Source organism: Hemiscyllium ocellatum, chromosome 35 (assembly GCF_020745735.1).
Source record: "Hemiscyllium ocellatum isolate sHemOce1 chromosome 35, sHemOce1.pat.X.cur, whole genome shotgun sequence".
Lineage (NCBI taxonomy): Eukaryota > Metazoa > Chordata > Chondrichthyes > Orectolobiformes > Hemiscylliidae > Hemiscyllium > Hemiscyllium ocellatum.
In genome coordinates, this window is record NC_083435.1 from 37772043 (window position 1) to 37790608 (window position 18566).

General features: G+C 42.1%; 1 protein-coding gene across 1 annotated transcript in view; it reads left to right on the forward strand.

The window, feature by feature from the left end:
• Window positions 1-18566, forward strand: part of LOC132832638 (uncharacterized) — a 68182-nt gene that overhangs the window by 19462 nt on the left and 30154 nt on the right. The window contains exons 3-6 of the mRNA XM_060850719.1: window positions 585-860; window positions 970-1248; window positions 4911-5030; window positions 12861-13178. Of these exons, the coding sequence (XP_060706702.1) occupies window positions 585-860; window positions 970-1248; window positions 4911-5030; window positions 12861-13178 (993 nt within the window). The remainder of the gene's footprint in view (window positions 1-584; window positions 861-969; window positions 1249-4910; window positions 5031-12860; window positions 13179-18566) is intronic.

An 18566-nucleotide genomic window follows, 5' to 3' on the forward strand; every position in this document is an offset into this window, starting at 1 on the left:
AGACAAAGTCTTTTCCCTGGGGTTGGGGAGTCCAGAACTAGAGGGCGTAGGTTTAGGGTGAGAGGGGAAAGATATAAAAGGGACCTAAGGGGCAACGTTTTCACACAGAGGCGGGTACATGTATGGAATGAGCTGCCAGAGGAAGTGGTGGAGGCTGGTACAATTACAACATTTAAAAGGGCTCTGATGGGTATATGAATAGGAAGGGTTTGGAAGGATATGGGCCAAGTGCTGGCAGATTGGGTTGGGATATCTGGTCGGCATGGACGGGTTGAACTGAAGGGTCTGTTTCCGTGCTGTACATCTCTATGACTCTATGAGGCGGAAAGACCCACTGTTGTAATACTGAACATAGAGAAACTTATTGTTGTAAATCTGAGCCCCCAGAGGATATACAGTGCCCACTGTGGGATCAAAAACTGTAATAGCAAGTTCACAGAGGGTGTTACTAATGTAATGATGGGTGCAAATGTGTGTCAGGGACTATAATTCTGAGCCATCAGAGAAATTTACTCCAATGCTGAACCCATTGATTACCTTTCTCCCTTAAAAATTTGATTTATTTCCCTGTTTGTCTTTGACAGGAATGCACATTTTGCAATGGATAAGGAATGTTGAGGTGTCTGAAGATGGCTCCATTAAGAGAACAATGAGTGTTGCCTTTGATGGAAAGGACTACATTAGTTTGGAGTCAGACAGAATGCGATGGGTCGCATCACATCACAGCGCAGTGAAGACTAAACAGAAATGGGATTCTGATGAATCCTGGAACAAGTTTTGGAAATGGCTGATGGAAGTTGAACTTGTTGAGCGTTTAAAATCACGCTTAAGCATTGGAAAGGAATATCTTAAAAGGAAAGGTGTGTATTTCAGTTTTGTTCTAATCTAACCTCACTGATCTATGAAACCGTTATCCCATTCCATTCAGGGTCTGTCTGTTGTTTGTGTTTTCCCCCTTTCCCATCACAGTTCAGCCTGAAGTGTACATCTCCAGAAGGGAGCCCAATCGTCAGGACAAGCAGCTCACTCTCTCCTGCCTGGTCACTGGGTTTTATCCTGTAGACATCGAGGTGACCTGGCTAAGGAATGGAGAGGTCATGTCTGAGACCCAATCTTCAGGGGTTCGACCGAACCACGATGGGACCCATCAGATCCAGAAAGAGATTGAGATCAATGCTGGGGATGAGGATCAATACTCCTGTCAAATTGAACACAGCAGCCTGGCAGAGGCCCAGCTCTATCAGTGGGGTAAGGGACACTGCACTGGAAATGTGAGGCAGCAAGAGTGTGAGAGTACATGCATGACTGAGAAGGGAAGGTGAATGAGATACAGGCTGCAGTCACTAATCCCAAGACACTGGCGAGTTCCTTGTTCTGTGTACAGCCCTTTAGAAATAGCCACCTATGAAGAATTATGAATCTTTGGAATTGTGCCCCCTATAGGTTTGTGAATGTTCCACTGCTGAATATATTTATGTCTGAGATGGACAGAGTTTGATGTCTCAGGGAATGAAGGGATCTGGGGAATAAGCAGGAAAGTGGGGTTAAGGCATGAAATGATCCAAGTTTGTATTGAAAGGTAGAGTAAGCAGATCTGGCTACTCCTGCTTCTACTTATCCTAATGAGAGAATGTAAACACGGAGAGAGCCTGAGGTTAAATCTCTGACATGTTACTGAACTAGAATTGAATACCTTGAGAATTTAGGTTTTCTAAACAATCAAACAAGAAAAGAAAGCTCGGTTCTTAAAGTTGGATCTAGTTATGGAAGTAAATGCTGGTGTTTATAAATATGGCTGAGCCCATTTAAATGATAAGAGGGACACAGGGAAAGTGTATTCTCGACACGCAGATCTTATACTCACTTCCTTAAATCCTTTTGGAAGAATGACATTGCTGGTGAGATCAAGTGAAGCGACACTATGACAGCAGGTTCTGAAACACTCACTGCCTCATCCACCTGACTCTCATTGTGTCTGTCAATGCACACTTGTTACCCTCCTACCCCATTGCCATGGGAGACGATGGCCTGTCACTATCACTGGATTGTGATTCCAAAGACCCAGGTAATGTTCTGAGGACCCGGGTTTGAAGCCTGCCACGGTAGATGGTGGAATTTGAATTTAATTCAAAACCTGAAAAAGGAGATTGATGATGACCATGAATTCATTATCAATTGTCAGGAAAAACCTATCTGGTTCATTAATACCTTTTCGGGAAGGAAATCTGCCATCGTTACCTGGCCTAGACTACACATGACTCCAGACCCATAGCAATGCCCATTGACTGGCTGGCCTATCTAGCAATGCCTTCATCCCATGGATGAATATAAAAACAACCCTACCATCCCATCATGAACCCCATTATTTTATCATCATATTCATTTCTTTATCACCCTCTATCCCATTACCACCTCTACTTATTTGTACCCGCTGCAGCACTGCTGTGTAGGTAATGGAGGGACTGAAAGATGAAGGGGGTGGATGGGATAACAATCAAGCTGACCGGTCTGTCAGGGATAGTGTTGAGATGCCTCAGTGTTATTGAAGCTGCACTCATCCAAGTAATTGGGGAGTATGCTACCACAGTGCTGTCTTATGACTAGCAGGGCAAGCGGTGGGGAGACAGAATGTGAGTTACTCATCGCAGAATTCCCAACCTCTGGCCTGCTGTTCAGCCACAGCATTGATATAACTGGTTCAGCTAAGATTCTGGTAAATGGTAACCCCAGGATGTTGGTGGTGAGAAACGTAGTGATGGTCATGTCATTGAACATCAAGGAAACTGGTTGGATTATTGTTGGTGATGGACGTTGCTTGGCACTGGGTGGTATGAAGGTTACTTATCACTTCCCACCCAGTCCTAAATAGGAACTAGGTTTTATTGCACATGCGCACGGATTCCTTCAGCACCTGGGGAGTTACCAATGAAACTGAATATTGTCCCTTAAAATTGAGGGAAGCTCATGGATGAAGCAGTTGAAGATGGTTGAACACCTTTAGCAACAGTTGCAGTGGAGAGTTTTCACTAATTAATGTTATCACTTTGCACAGTATCAAGTCCAGTCCAGTCTGCCCTCTGGTTAGCTAGTGAATGTGACATTCTAACCTGAAACGTTCTACAAACTCTCCATCTTGGCTCCCTTTGCCTACCTGACTTCTCATTGAGATCAAGATGGAAAACATTGTACCTGGCAGAACAGCAAGGCAGCTTTCAGTATAATTCTGAGTGGATACAAGGAACTTGCTTCAGGCAATCATTTGGAAGTGTGGACAGAGTTTAAACCCACAAATGTTGCTTTACCAGACCGACACCTTATTAACTGGCTTCCTTTTGGTTAAGGTAGAGATATTTGTGGGTCTTCCATACCATTTAGCTGTTTGCGATGAACCTTCATGATAGAGTATGTTAGGATTGCAGAGTTTGGATCTGATCTATTTATTACAGGAACATTTAGTCTGGCCTATCACATGATGATTACTCGGTTTGATGGGTAAGTTGTGGCTTCACTTGGTTGACACCTGTTTTAGACTTAGCGGGTGTTGCTCCTGACCTGCCCTTCTGTAGCCTCGTCAGATCTCTGTGATAAGGAATTCCACAGATTCACTGCCTTCTGGGAGACAAAAGACCTCGTCATCTCTACTTTAAATGCACAACCAATTCTAAAAATATATATTCTGGTCTAAGCTCTCTCCGAAGGAGAAATCATCTTTCTGCATCTACTTTGTCAAGTCCATCAAAATCTTGCGTATTTCCAGAAGGTCACCTCTCATTCTCCTAAATTCCAATGAGTACGTGTCCAACCAACTCAATACCTACTCATGAAACAGTCACTCAATACCTGGTGTCAGCCTAGGGAACCTTCTTTGGACTGTTTTATATCTCCCCTTAGATAGGGGACAAAAAACTGACCACGGTATTCCAGTCGTGACTTGAATACTGCCTTGTACAACTTTAGCAAAACCTCCTGACCTTTCCACTCCGTTCCCTTTGAACAACATCCAGCCTTTGAAACCAACACCCCGTGTGTCTTCCCTGTCACTCACTGAACTAGGCTGGTCATTTTTTTTTGTGATTTATACATGAGGATTTATACTGTAGCTTTCTGCAGTCTTTCTCTATTTACATAATATTCAATTCCCACAGCAGCAAGAACAGAAAACTAGTCAGTGCAGCACTCCCTCAGTACTGGCCCACTGACAGTGCGGCACTCCCTCAGTACTGACCCTCTGACAGTGCAACACCTCCATCCATCAGTACTGACATTCCATCAATGCAGCACTCCCTCAATACTGACCCTCCAACGGTGCGGCACTCCTTCAGTACTGACCCTCCAACAGAGCGGAACTCGCTCAGTACTGACCCTACAACAGTGTGGCACTCCCTCAGTACTGACCCTCCAACGGTGTAGCACTCCCTCAGTACTGACCCTCCAACGGTGCGGTACTTGCTCAGTACTGACCCTCCAACAGTGCAGCACTCCCTCAGAATAGTGCAACATTGCCTGAGTATGTCCCCTCCAACAGCTCCATGGACAGTGCCTCAGCATTGCTCCCCCAGCCACTGAGCAGTGCAGCACTCCCTCAGAGCAGTAATGGAGTGACAGCCGAGCTGCTCAAGTCTTGAATGCCTTAATTGCTATGTCCCTAACCTCTCTCTGCCCTTGCAGTACATTATCGGTTTGTGAACAGGTTGGGGATTGATTTTTATCATGGTGTTTGTGTGAAGAGCTAACCTGTGTTTCAGTTGAAATAGAGATGCTTTCAGTCAGTATACTGTCCATGTGGAAATATCAGTCATGTTGATCCTGAGGTTGTATAACATCTTCCTGGATCAAACTAGACCAACAGAACACTGAAAATATATTGTAGATCAGAGAAACAATCCTGATATTATTCAATTATGTTTCAGAAATTCCAAAAAATAGTGTGGGATACCTTCATCTCGGAATCTTAACCGGGTCAACAATCAGTGCATTATCTGTTCTTGTCGGGATAATTGGAATACTTATCTGGAAACAGCCATGGAGAGGTAAGACTCAGAGAGAGAGAGAGAGAGAGAGAGAGTGGGGGGTAATGTGGAATTGTGAGGACAGAGTGAGTCAATTGACCGTGTGTAATATGGCGATGTGAAATGTATAATCAAAGCAAACATCGATGGTGTGTTGGTCTTTATTGCAAGGGGATTTGATAACAGGGGTAAGGAAATGCTGATACAATTGGAGAGCTGCAGTTCTGGAGTATTGGGTGTAATTTTGTTTTCCCTACCGAGGACAGAATAAACTTGCCATTGAGTGAGCACAGTGAAGGCTCAGCATCCTGCTGCATTCCGATTGCTGGGATTATTTTAAGACCCAGTTGGGGGCAGCTACATTGATTATCATGCTGCATGTCCCACAGGCCATCAGGAACTGGATGGCATCCCAGCGGAACCAGGAAAAGGATCATCGAGCCAATGTGACTGCTACACAGGAGAAACTCAATTCTCAACAGTTTTTGTCATTAATACTAAAATATCTCTATTTATTGTAACAACTTTTATAAAATGCAAGAAAAAAAATTATAATTTGGTACGATATGATGAAAACTTTGTTTAAAAATAACTAAATAGATCCACCCCCATTCCTAATTAGTACCCAGACTAAATAGATCCACCCCCATTCCTGATTAGTACCCAGAATAAAAGCAAAGCATGTGACACAGATGTTATGGGTGGAAAGGAACATACAAAGGGGTAAACAAAATTCCATGTGGCAAAACGTCCAGGCATCAAAGGTGGGTGTATGTGTGTCTCAGAGTTCCTGTCAATTATTGATTATTCGCACTGATCACTTCCGACTGTCTGTAAAGCAGTGGACATGTTTCACTTCGATAGTTGCTCTAGTGAACTTCGGTCTTTTCTTGTTACCATTCTTTTAACTGTTCTTGGTTTTACTGACTTGCACATACAGACGTTGAATTTAACAATTCCAGGCAGACAATCCTTTATCCGAAACCCTCTGGACCAGCTGTGTTTCGGATTTCAGAATTTTTTGGATAAAGGATTAAATGACATTTTCATAGTAAAAATAAAAAAATTTACCGAACAGCAGACACATGTGTGATGACTATGAACACAGAGAGAGAATTGACGCCTGCCTATGCTGGGCTGTGCTGCTACACTATGCCTGAGTGATGTGGGTCGAGTGGGTCTGGTGTTGTGTTAACTGTTTGCACACCAAACAACGTCGATAATGAGAAAACAAGTTCAGGAAAAAACTTTGGATTTCAGAGCTTTTTGGATTTCGGGATTTCAGACAAAGGATTGTCAATCTGTAGAATATGGAATGAGGCTTTAATTCTATTCCTTTTGAAATGAACTTGAGTACATGGCCATTTTAACACCATATTAAACTGTGTGGCAACATCTAATGAAAAATGTTCCTCTACCTGATTTGGCCCTTATTATCCAAACTGTAAATGGTTTCCTTATTCCTCTTACCCAGTTTCACTCTGTTACGCATATCTATGTTGAAATCCATTTGCCAATTAAGTTCACATTCTTCAAGTTTATTAATTCCTTGTATTTCTTTTCTTCCTTAATTTTAAGTATTTTCTCTAAGTGAGTTTCATTGCATGTGTGTTTTGCCTCTAAAAGCCCTCAAACCCCTGGGAAGATACTGTTGCAACATGGGGTAAACCCCTCTGCTAACTTAAACCAGCAACACAGAAAAGATTCACACTGTGCTATAATCTGTTAAAATTCGAGAGGCAAAGAATTATCCTCAAAGTCATTGTTCTTTAAGTCTTACAGAGAATATTAAAACTAATAACTATTGACAACTCTTTTACCTCCCACTCTACAATACTAGTCCAATTAAAAAAAGGATTATGATTTACAAAAAAGAAAGTAACCACGTTTCAAAACCAGTCAGCTGCATACACTCCCACAGACAGGTACCTTTCAGAGAGCTCTTCAGCTAGTAGTCTGCATTTGTTGGTCTTTGGCATTTATCCCTCTAACTGTTCAAAAATGTCTGGTTTTAAACCCAAAACATCAGATTGTTTCATTGGTTTTAATATTATCAAGGTACTAAATTTGATTGGATTTCGGTAACTTGGGGCATAGTTTAAACCGATTGGCTGAATTTGAGTCTGTTTTTGTTTCATGGCAAACCATCTGCTGCTATTTGTTTCAACCTAGTGTTACATTGTTACCGTGTTCAGAACTTTGTGCTTTGTCAGTGCTTGCTGGCTTTTCAACTCTCTTAGAGGTACAGTTCGCCTCTACACCTTCCTAACAATATAATTACAGATGATTATTCAAAGAAGGGTCATCTGCATACTTGAGAGGGAGAGAGAGGAAGAGGATATGTTCGCGAATGTGGAAAGGATTATTACCCAAGGTAGAAATCCATTGAATTGAAGGCAAATTACTGACATGGATTGGAAATTGGTTGAGTGGCTGGAAATAGAGGGTTGGAGTAATGGACAAGTATTCAAAGTGGTGTCCTGCAGGGAGCTCTGTTGGAGTCTCATTTATTCACAATAACGATAAACCACTTGCCATTAAAAGTCAAATATTTACATTTGTGGATGACACACAATTGGGCATTATTGTAGATAGTGTTGACCACAGCATAAAATTGCATCATGATATTGATAGATTCGGTGATTGGGCAAAGCTGTGGCAGATGAATTTTTATTTAAGCAAGTGTGAGGTTCTCCGTTTCATACCAAGAAAGGACTTAACCAACCGCAACATGTCTTTTCCAATGAGGTGAGAGGCATAGGGCCCATTAGCTGGACTGCATGAGCTTCTCCACAATGATTGTTGTTTAATTCCCTCACCGGCTTAAAGGAGGGATGGTACCGGGGGCTGCTGAGCATGGAGACTGCTGGTGGTGGTCAGTGAGTAACCAGGGAGGAAGGAGAACAAGTCAAGTAGGCTATGGTTGACTCGAGGAGGAATACCAGACATCAGCTAGTGCTTGCAAAACATTTCTCAGCTTCAATTTGTCTGCAAGTTTCCTATATTAATTACATCTTTCATTTACAATATGCAGATTAGATTAGATTACTTACAGTATGGAAACAGGCCCTTCGGCCCAACAAGTCCACACCGACCCGCCGAAGCGCAACCCACCCATACCCCTACATTTACCCCTTACCTAACACTACGGGCAATTTAGCATGGCCAATTCACCTGACCCGCACATCTTTGTGACTGTGGGAGGAAACCGGAGCACCCGGAGGAAACCCACGCAGACAATGTGCAAACTCCACACAGTCAGTCGCCTGAGGCGGGAATTGAACCCAGGTCCCTGGCGCTGTGAGGCAGCAGTGCTAACCACTGTGCCACCGTGCCGCCCCACGGAGACCCTTCAGCTACAACTAAGGCATGATGATAGTCTCTTCATTTATATGTTGTTGACACATTTTATTCTGACCTTGCAAGAAAGATTCCAGTTAACGTTTAGTGTAACTTACTGCAAGTTTGTTTAAATTATATTTACTTCATTCACGTTGTCAGCTTGATGCTACTATTAAAATCTTTAATCTGAAACTGAAAAATTATATGTCTGAAACGACAAGTTAAATTAAACTGTATGAACAATGAGCCAAGTGTTCTCAACAGCCTAAACATTCAGACAGATTGTGGTTCGATATTATTAACTCTGCTACGCCTCCTTTCACTTCACGTCTACTGGCCTTAGTCATGAAGCATCCATGTGAAAAATTATCAAAGGCCTTTAGCAAATCCAAATAGTGCATTAGTCTTACCTCCATTTTATAAACAAAAGACACAGGCGCAGCAGTATGTCATTGGGCTAATCTGACTGTGTCCTCAATTCCAAACCTACTCCCAATAACTCCCTGTTGGTCAAAAATAAATTGACTCTATCTTAAATGTTTTCAATAACTCTGCATTCATTACTTTCTGGGGTAGAGTTCTAAAGACTCACCATCATCTGAGAGAAAAGAAATTCTCCTGTTCACTGAAATGGAAGATTCCTCATTTTTAAACTAAGTATCCAATGATTTTAGTCTCTCCCTCAAGAGGAAACATTCTTTCAGCATCCACACTATCCACTACTTCTAAACTAGAATGAATACAGGCCCAACCTGTCCAACATTCCTCAGAAGGTAATCTAGCAACCCCTTCTCAGAACAGCTTCTGATACATCTATATCTTTATCTTACATGAGGCGATCAGACCTGTGCATGGTCCTACAGATGCTGTCGAGCCAATAGCTTCGACACTGTAGCACAACATTCCTACTTTTATATTTCCTCTCAGTAAACTACATTTCATTAGCCATCCTAATCACTTGATGTACCTGCATGCTAACTTTCTGTGAATCATGTGAGAGAACACTGAGAACTCTCTACACTTCAAATACTGCAATCTGCCTCTATTTAAATAAAACGCTGCTTCCTGTTCTCCCTGTCAAAGTGGACAAGGACCTATTTTCCCATGGTATACTCCAGCTGCTATATTTTTGCCCAATCTCTCAGTCTATTTATATCACTCTGCAGACTCCTCTGTCTTATTTTCCTGCATTTTTTAATCATCAGCAGCCAATTTAGTTACCATATTTTTAGTTCCTTAAACCAAATCAATGGTATAAATTGTAAATGATTGAGCCCCTGCATTGATCACTGTGACACCCCACTCCTCACATCTTGCCAACCTGAAAATTATACAATTGTGTACTCTATCTTTCCTGTTAGGTAATCAATCCCCTATTCATGCTTAATAATATGTTACCATCTACACCAGGGCTGAAATCAACTTAAATAAGGGCCATTATGAGGGCACAAAGACAGGGAAATTAGATTCAGTGATAGGTCAATGGAAATGCAGTGGCAACCATTCAAGATATTTCCGAATACTAAGACCCTTTCTCATTGGAAGGTACGATTTAAGGGAAGAATGGGCCATTTGTGGCTAATTGAAGGAAGTTAAGTGCAGTCGAAATTGAAACAAAATGCGCCCAGTTCCATAGATATGGGTGGCGTATCAGAAGATTGGATAGATTGTAAAGGACTGCAAATAATTTCTAACAGATTAATGAGGGAAAATAGAGTATGCTAGTTAGAAATAAAGAATCAATAGGGGTATTTATAAATATTTACAGAGGAAAATAGCGAAAGTATAGTGAGCATTGGTCATCTAGAGAGTGAGTTTGGAGATTGATTAAGGATGTAACAAACAGGAACAACAGGAAGCCAGCTCACACACCACCTCCACCATTCCATGGCTGATCATCTACACCATGTTCCTGCACTATTTCCTGATGAAGGGCTTATGCCCAAAATGTCGATTCTCCTGTTCCTCGGATGCTGCCTGACCTGCTGTGCTTTCCCAACGCCACACTCTAGACTCTATCCCCATATCCCTTGATGCTTTTTGATATGGCAAACATTATTGATCTTAGTCTCAGCAAACTCAGCAATTGAGTATCCCCAGCCTCTGGGACAGTGAATTCCAAGGAATCACCAGGCTCTGAGTGAAAGAAGTCTCCACCATCTCAGTCCTCAATGAGCTTCCCCTTACTCTGAGGCCGAGTTCCACACTCCTTAATTTCTAACTCCCTTTACCCTGTTGAAGGCTGTAAGAATGTGCTGTGTTTGAATTAGATCAACTCGGCTTCTTCCAAACTCAAGAGAGTAAAGGGCCAATCTGCTGAACTTGACCTCCTAGAGCAGTACTTCCATCCCAGGAATTAGCCTGGTAATGTTTTATTGCATTTTGTCTCCTCGATGTATATTTTGGGAAACTTACTCAACATGGCTGCGTTGTACTGAAGAGTCGGTTTCCGTGCTGTAATGCTCTGCGATTGGAGGAATGCAAATCTAATTTCATTATTTAAAATGAGTACAAAAGAAATGCTAAACAATTATAGGCCTGTTAGTCTTCATTCAGCTGTGAGCAGCTTGTTAGAATCAATCCTGAAAGATAGCATAAACTGTTACTTAGAAAAACATGGACGAGCCAGGGATAGTCAACGTGGCTGTGGTAAGGGAAGGTCATGTCTTTCAAATGTGATTGAATTCTTTGAGGAAGTGACAAGTTCGATGGAAGTGACAAAGAGGATCGATGAGGGTAGTCATTGGTGTTGCTTGCGTTGATTTAAGTGAGGCCTTTAACAAGATTCCAATTGGGCAAAAATTAAAAGCCCATGGGATACAAGGTTGAATTGGATTAAAGTTAGCTCAGTAACAGGAAACAAAGGGTAATGTTGGTGGCTGCCTTCGTGAATGGAAAGCTGTTTCCAGTGGGTACTCTGAAGCACTCGGCGTTAGGATCCCCTGCCGTTGGATTGATACATTAACGATTTGGAATTGAATGTGGATGGGGATACAACTGGGAAATCTGAAAACACAAAAACTAGCCATTTAATGGATAGTTTAGAGATTAGCTGTAAGCTCCAAAATGATATAGATAGGTTGGTGAAGTGGGCAAGGAAGTGGCAGATAGAGTTCAACCCTGATAAGTGTGAGGCAATACATTGACGGAGATCAAACAGTAAATGGGAACACACAATAAACGGGAATATACTGAACGGGGTGGATGAAGTAGAAGATCTTGGTGTGCAAGTAGATATGGCTGGAAAGAAGGCATATGGAATGGTGTCTTCCACTGGCAGATGGAGAGAATACAAAAATGGTGATAAATGATGAAAATGAATCAGACATTGGTGGGTCTACTGGGGTATTGAGTGCATTTCTGGTGACCACATCAGAGGTAGGAAGTAATTACTCTGGAGAGAGTGCAGAGGAGATTTACTAGAAAGTTGCCAGGGCAGTAGAAACGTAGCCATGAGGAGGGATTGGAGAGATTGGGGAGGTTTTCCTTGGACCTGAGAAAGCTGACGGGTGACATGATTGAGAGATACACAATAGTGTGAGGTAGAGATAGAGTCGACAGGAAGAATCTGTTTCCCTTGACAGGGGGATTAAAAATTCAGGGTCATAGATCCAAGCTAAGTGGCAGAAAGGTTGGAAGGGATGTGAGAAGAAAAATCTTTTCACATGGAAGATGGTGGGTATCTGGAATTCACCACCTGTGTTAGTGGTGGAGGTAGAGACCCTTACCACTTTTAAAATGTACCTAGATCTGCTCCTTCTGTAAGCTGTAAGCTGCAAGCTGCAAGAATTCTGGGCTGTGTTTAGGAAAATGAGATTAGGAAGGAAATCGGGTATCTTTGGATCAGCATGGGCTAATGGGCTGAATGGCAGCCTTCTGTGCTGTAACATTTCAATGGTTCTCAGGCACAGACAATTACTGAGATGGGTTTGTCCTGATCACACCAACATTCAGGAGCAATTCTGCAGTAGCATCACCTGCCCTGCCATCTTTGTTATCTGTTCATTAATGTATTATTTTCTCTTCATTCATGTTAAATTATTAAAATCCACTACTCCCTGTGAATTTCATTACCGTTAGTAAATGTTACCAATATTAATAAAACCTTATGATTACACAGTAAATGTCACAATTCCAAACAAAAGAGCAAAGTACTCACTGAGCAATCCTGTCTCCCGATGACCCCACTCTTCACTTTTCTTCTGACCCACTCGACACACAGAGTGAAGCTCCCTCTCTTACTGTTTTACTTTGTTTTATCCCACTGTCTGTCTCAGTCCTACTCCCTCTCTCATAGGGGCAATGTGTAGTTCAGAAAGGTTTGTAATCAAAGCTCTATATTGTTGTCAATAGAAAATTAAAGAGGAAATCTACAACAGCTATTCTATTTAAATTCTGGAAAATGACATTGAAATGTTATGATTCAACATTACTGTTACTGGCCTGTTAATAGGCACATTTACATTTTTTCTCAGTTATAATGCGGTTTAATATTTTCATGAATTCCAGCTCAGCCCTTTCTGGAGACCGGGCCCACCCTCCATCAGCAGGAAGTCATGGATAAGAATGTGGAACTGAAGCTGATGAGCAAATCTGAGCCCCAGCTCAAAACACAGCCCTTACAGAGAGAGTCCAAATATCCACGTGGCCTGGAAGAAGGGAATAAAGCCACAAATGAAGAAGAGAATCCCTCAGAAACAGACAAATTAAATCCTGCAAGCAATGTTTCTGATGGAAACACAGTGAAATATCATCTAGGTAGCAATGTAACTGAATTCTTACCCACCAGTGAGGAACAAGAGGCAATGCAGAGTTTATTGAGGCCGTGCAATCCACATTGAGAAAGATCCCCATTACAACCCAACACTAGTCTGTGTACCCCAGAGTTTGGAGGAACTGAAAATAATTGCCAGGGCGTAGAAATTGAAATCAATGTGGATGGCAAGCTGCATTCACAAGGGAAAGGAAGGTCTGATTGTATTTATAAATGCATTTCATAGGATCACCCTAGCGTGGAAGCTGGCCATTTGGCCCATTGTGTATCAAGACCACACCTCTGAACAGCACCCCACACAGACCCACACCCCTCTTATCCCTGTGACCCTGTATTTGTCATGGCTAACCCACCGAGCCAACATCTCCCTCGATGCTGTGGGTAATTCAGCATGGCCAATCCACTGAACCTGCACGTGTTTGGATTATGGGAGGAAATCAGAGCACACGGAACAAACCCACACAGACACGGGGAGAATGTGCAAACTCCACACAGACAGTCGCCCGAGGATAGAATTAAACCTGAGTCCCTGTCACTGTGACACAAAAGTGCTAACCACTGAGCCACCGGGGTACCACATTCAAGAGAAGCTATTCACAAATATTGAATTGGAAAGCCGGGTTTCAAACAGTGAAAGGAAAAGTCATCAGAATAAGATCTAGACTGGAAATTGTGCAACATAAGAGGTACTACATCATAGTTGGAGAAATAACTGTGATCCTGCATGTAAAGGATAAAGATAGTTTTGGAACATAGAGCATTACAGCGCAGCACAGGCCCTTCGGCCCTTGATGTTGCGCCGACCTGTGGAACCAATCTGGAGCCCATCCATCCTACACTATTCCATTCTCATCCATATGTTTATCCAATGACCATTTAAATGCCCTTAAACTTAGCAAGTCTACGACTGTTGCAAGCAGTGCATTCCACGCCCCTACTACTCTCTGAGAGTTTTGATGAGTTATTACCAATGTGTGCAGCACAAGTGATGAATGAGTTCCTCCCTTGCACTGGATATTCTGCAGGAAGTTATCAATCACGTGAGGAGAAAAATATGTTCCTCAAACCCATTATGTGCTGATGAGGCAAAAGAGGAGGCTGTTCAGTCTGTACTGGCTGTTTGAAGATTTATCTGTTTAGTTCCAGGCCTTCCCCTACCCCATAGCCCTGTAAATGATCCCTTTCAAGTAGTAAACAATTGGTTTTTGTAAGTTCTGTAGGAGAGGGAGTTAACTGCTCAGGATCAGTTAGGTAGAAAGAAATAGTAATGATAAATCCAAAATAAAACAATCAAACTTGGCAAGAGAACAAAAGGCAGAAAAAGTAGGATTAACTTTTTTCATTTTTGACTGTGGTGGATCTCAATCTAAAAGATTCACTCCCATGTTCTCTTTTCAAATACTGACTGGCCTGTTGTGCATTGTTTTCTGTTTTTAATTCTGTGTTATTTTAAAGTTGGAGACATGGACAGTTTAAGGTCATTGTATATCAGTAATGTCAGAAACCAACAGGAACTGCAACAGGTGGCTCATATCAGAATGCACAACATTAACATTTTGACTAGCTTATTCTTATACATTATATTACAATTTTCTGGTTTCAGATATTTTCATCAAGTACTTAAAAAGGGAATTATTTTAAAATGATGTTACTCAGTTATGAAGACAAATGTGGTTCCTGGCAATGTTATTGTGTTGCTAAAATTTTAAATTATTGAACAAAGCAAATTGTCTGAAATGTAGCCTAGATTCTTGTTGCAATCGTTTGGGAGTTTAATTCGGTAAAAAATAGATTTTTGAGTTTCTGCTGACCAGCTCTGATTGAGTTGAAATCATTTTCTATAGCCTTGCAGCAATTGTTTCTAGTCCCTAGTCATCTGTACTTTATCAAGTGATTTACTTTGAAATTGTATTTAATTTAATTTTAATCAACGATAACCTGCATGCCAATAAAGTATTATTTAATCTGCCTTGGCATCATCTCTAACAACTCTTAGATACCCGTACAAATCTGCATGGAGAGTAAGTTACTAACTGATGGATGTCTCACCTTACTGAATTACATATACATTGCTATTTTGTTACTAAGTGACTGACAGGCTTTTAGTCTGACACTTTCTCCATGCTGATTACCAATTATTACTCTTCCAATCCTTACATATCAGAGTGTGACTGAAAATGATAAATGATCTGCCACCCAGGTAAATAGTGCTGTGACGAAGGCATATGGCGTACTGGGCTTTATTGGTAGAGGAATTGAGTTCCGGAGTCCTGAGGTCATGTTGCAGTTGTATAAGACTCTGGTGCGGCCTCATCTGGAGTATTGTGTGCAGTTTTGGTCGCCATACTATAGGAAGGATGTGGAGGCATTGGAACGAGTGCAGAGGAGGTTTACCAGGATGTTGCCTGGTATGGTAGAAAGATTGTATGAGGAAAGGCTGAGGCACTTTGGGCTGTTCTCATTGGAGAAAAGAAGGTTTAGGGGAGATTTGATTGAGATGTACAAGATGATTAGGGGTTTAGATAGGGTTGACAGTGAGAACCTTTTTCCGCACATGGAGTCAGCTGTTACTAGGGGACACAGCTTTAAATTAAGGTGAGGTTGGTATAGGACAGATGTTAGGGATAGATTCTTTACTCAGCGGGTTGTGAGTTCATGGAATGCCCTGCCAGTAGCAGTGGTGGACTCTCCCTCTTTATGGTCATTCAAGCGGGCATTGGATAAGCATATGGAGGTTATTGGGCTAGTGTAGGTTAGGTAGGCTTCGGTCGGCGCGACATTGAGGGCCAAAGGGACTGTACTGCTGTATTTTTCTATGTTCTATACTAAACAGAACACTTTCTGGTCATCAGTATATACAGCAACCCTGGAATTTGCAATATATAACCCATCATATGATAATTCAGACTATACAACATGAAACAGTCTCATCAACAGCAACAAATTACTTTCACATTTTCCCTAAATAAACACAATTCACATATTTGCATGATTTCAAAAAAGGATTTTAAATGTTATGATTTTTTTGGATTTATTAAAAGTGTATGATGAGGAAAGATCAAACATATAGTTCATACAGAAGAGTGAAAGACCACTGTTTAGTGACAGACTGGGGCTGTATTCACTTGCATTACCAAATGATGTCATGAAAGAACTTATGAAACACCACCCTAGGCTCAAAGTTACCGTTAAGATGGAGCCGTCAAACAAGTTCCCTTTGCTCAAAGTGTTTGTTGAGAAATTTACTCATGGATTTGTTACTCCTTTCAATCACATATTGGGATTCCTACAGCTCCATACACTACAAGCTCAATCTTGTCTGCAAACTGGTGAGTAAAGCTCTATCCATCTGCTCACCGGGTGAGTTTGATGCTGGGATAGGGCCTATCAAGATGATCTTGCACAAGAATAGATTCGCTGATCAGATCAACCTTTGCTGTGTTTTGTACAAACTCCTGAAAGGGGCTGTGACTTCCACTTTCAACCCTGAGAGGTGACCTATATACCTCAGACTACCCTGGAAAGAGGAAATGATCCAAACTTCGGAGCAGCTGAGCCAGTCATCTCACACTATGACTTTGCAGTTTCCACACAAATGGAATTCTGAAGCAACGGGATGCTGCTGTCGAGGCAGGAAAAGGTCTCGCCGAGCACACAAATAAGAACACACAGAAGTCCCTAATTTATGAGCATCTGGCCTACAAATTCTCACACTTAGAAATGCAACCCCACATAGCGGTGTAATCTTAAAGATCCAAGATACGAACACTTCCTGTACTTATGAATGGCTGTTCTATATTGTGCTGCATTGTGTTCTGACCTGCACAGAAATAAACCTGTGAACGAACTCAAGATCAGAACTCATTTGCAGCCCGGGGACTACCCTATAATATAGTAAATGAGTTTTGATGGGAATGGTGTCAGCCACACATCACAACATATCTTTGACTGCAGCAAACAACTCATCCCTTTGACCATCCTGAGCAGACCACAAACTGATTGTGCCCAACCGGCCTCTGCTTACAAGCCACAGTATACCATCTCCAACTTTACACATGAGACTGCTCTTAGACAATATTTACTAAACAGGTCTTACGCAGCTGAGAATTACATCAGAAACCAATTGAAGATTATCCGGTAGACTTGCACGCTCGAAACTTGATATTTTCACGTACACAAATCTGGTCTTTACAGACAAAGGCATTTGGCGAAGTACCGCACCTTTTTCATTGAGGAAGGGATTATGGGAATGCCAATACTTGCTGTCCTCCCCATGTCAAGCCCCTAACAGAACAAAACTTACCTCCTGCTCTCGTTCAATCAGCCAACTGAGGCTGACGTAACAGTCCCGCTGTATTTCCATGGAGAAAGTGAGGTCTGCAGATGCTGGAGATCAGAGCTGAAAATGTGTTGCTGGAAAAGCGCAGCAGGTCAGGCAGCATCCAAAGAGCAGGAGAATCAACATTTCGGGCATGAGCCCTTCTTCAGGCTCATTCCTGAAGAAGGGCTCATGCCTGAAATGTTGATTCTCCTGCTCTTTGGATGCTGCCTGACCTGCTGTGCTTTTCCAGCAACACATTTTCAGCTCTGATGCATTTCCATGCCAACCACATTTCAACCATTCCGCACCCTCTTCCCAAGTTGTATAAATTGATACTCCCTCTCTAAGTTGTGTTTCTTGTGCATCAGTCCTGATAAACCAGGAGCAGAATTAGGCCATTCAGCCCTTCGAGCCTGTTCCACCATTCAATAAGATCATGGCTGATCTGCTTGTGTTTCAACTTCCACAAGTTCCCATCTACCCTGATAACTTTGCCCTATTTGCCTAACAAGGGTCTACCTGCCTCTACCTTAAAAATATTCAATGACACTGCCTCCATCACCTTCAAATTTGCATAGGCCTCTGAGAGAGAAAAAAAATCTCCTGATCTCTCTCCTGAAAGGAGAGTTTTAAAACAGTGTCCCCTAGTACTGGACTGACCAACAAGAGAAAGCATTCTTTCCACATCAAGACTGTTCAAGATTTTATAAAATTCAATAAATCATCCCTCATTCTTCTAAACATCAGTGTCAACAAACTTGGTCTGGTCAACTTTTCTCATAAAGCTATTTAGTGTTCTTGTTTGGTTGACTAAGTGTAGAGTTATGGCAGCACAGGCAGTGGAGTGTTCCTCCTGCAGGATGTTTGAGGTAGGGGTGACCACCGATGTCCTGCCGACTTCGTCTGCAGGAAGTGCAGCCAGCTCCAGCTCCTCACAGACCGCGTTAGGGATCTGCAGCTGGAGTTGGATGAACTGAGGATTATTCGAGAGGCTGAGAGGGCGATAGATAGAAGCTACAGGGACATAGTTACATCAGAGAACAGAGGTAGCTGGGTAACAGTTAGAGGTGGGAAGGGGAGGAAGCAGGCAGTGCAGAGATCCCCTGTGGTCATTCCCCTC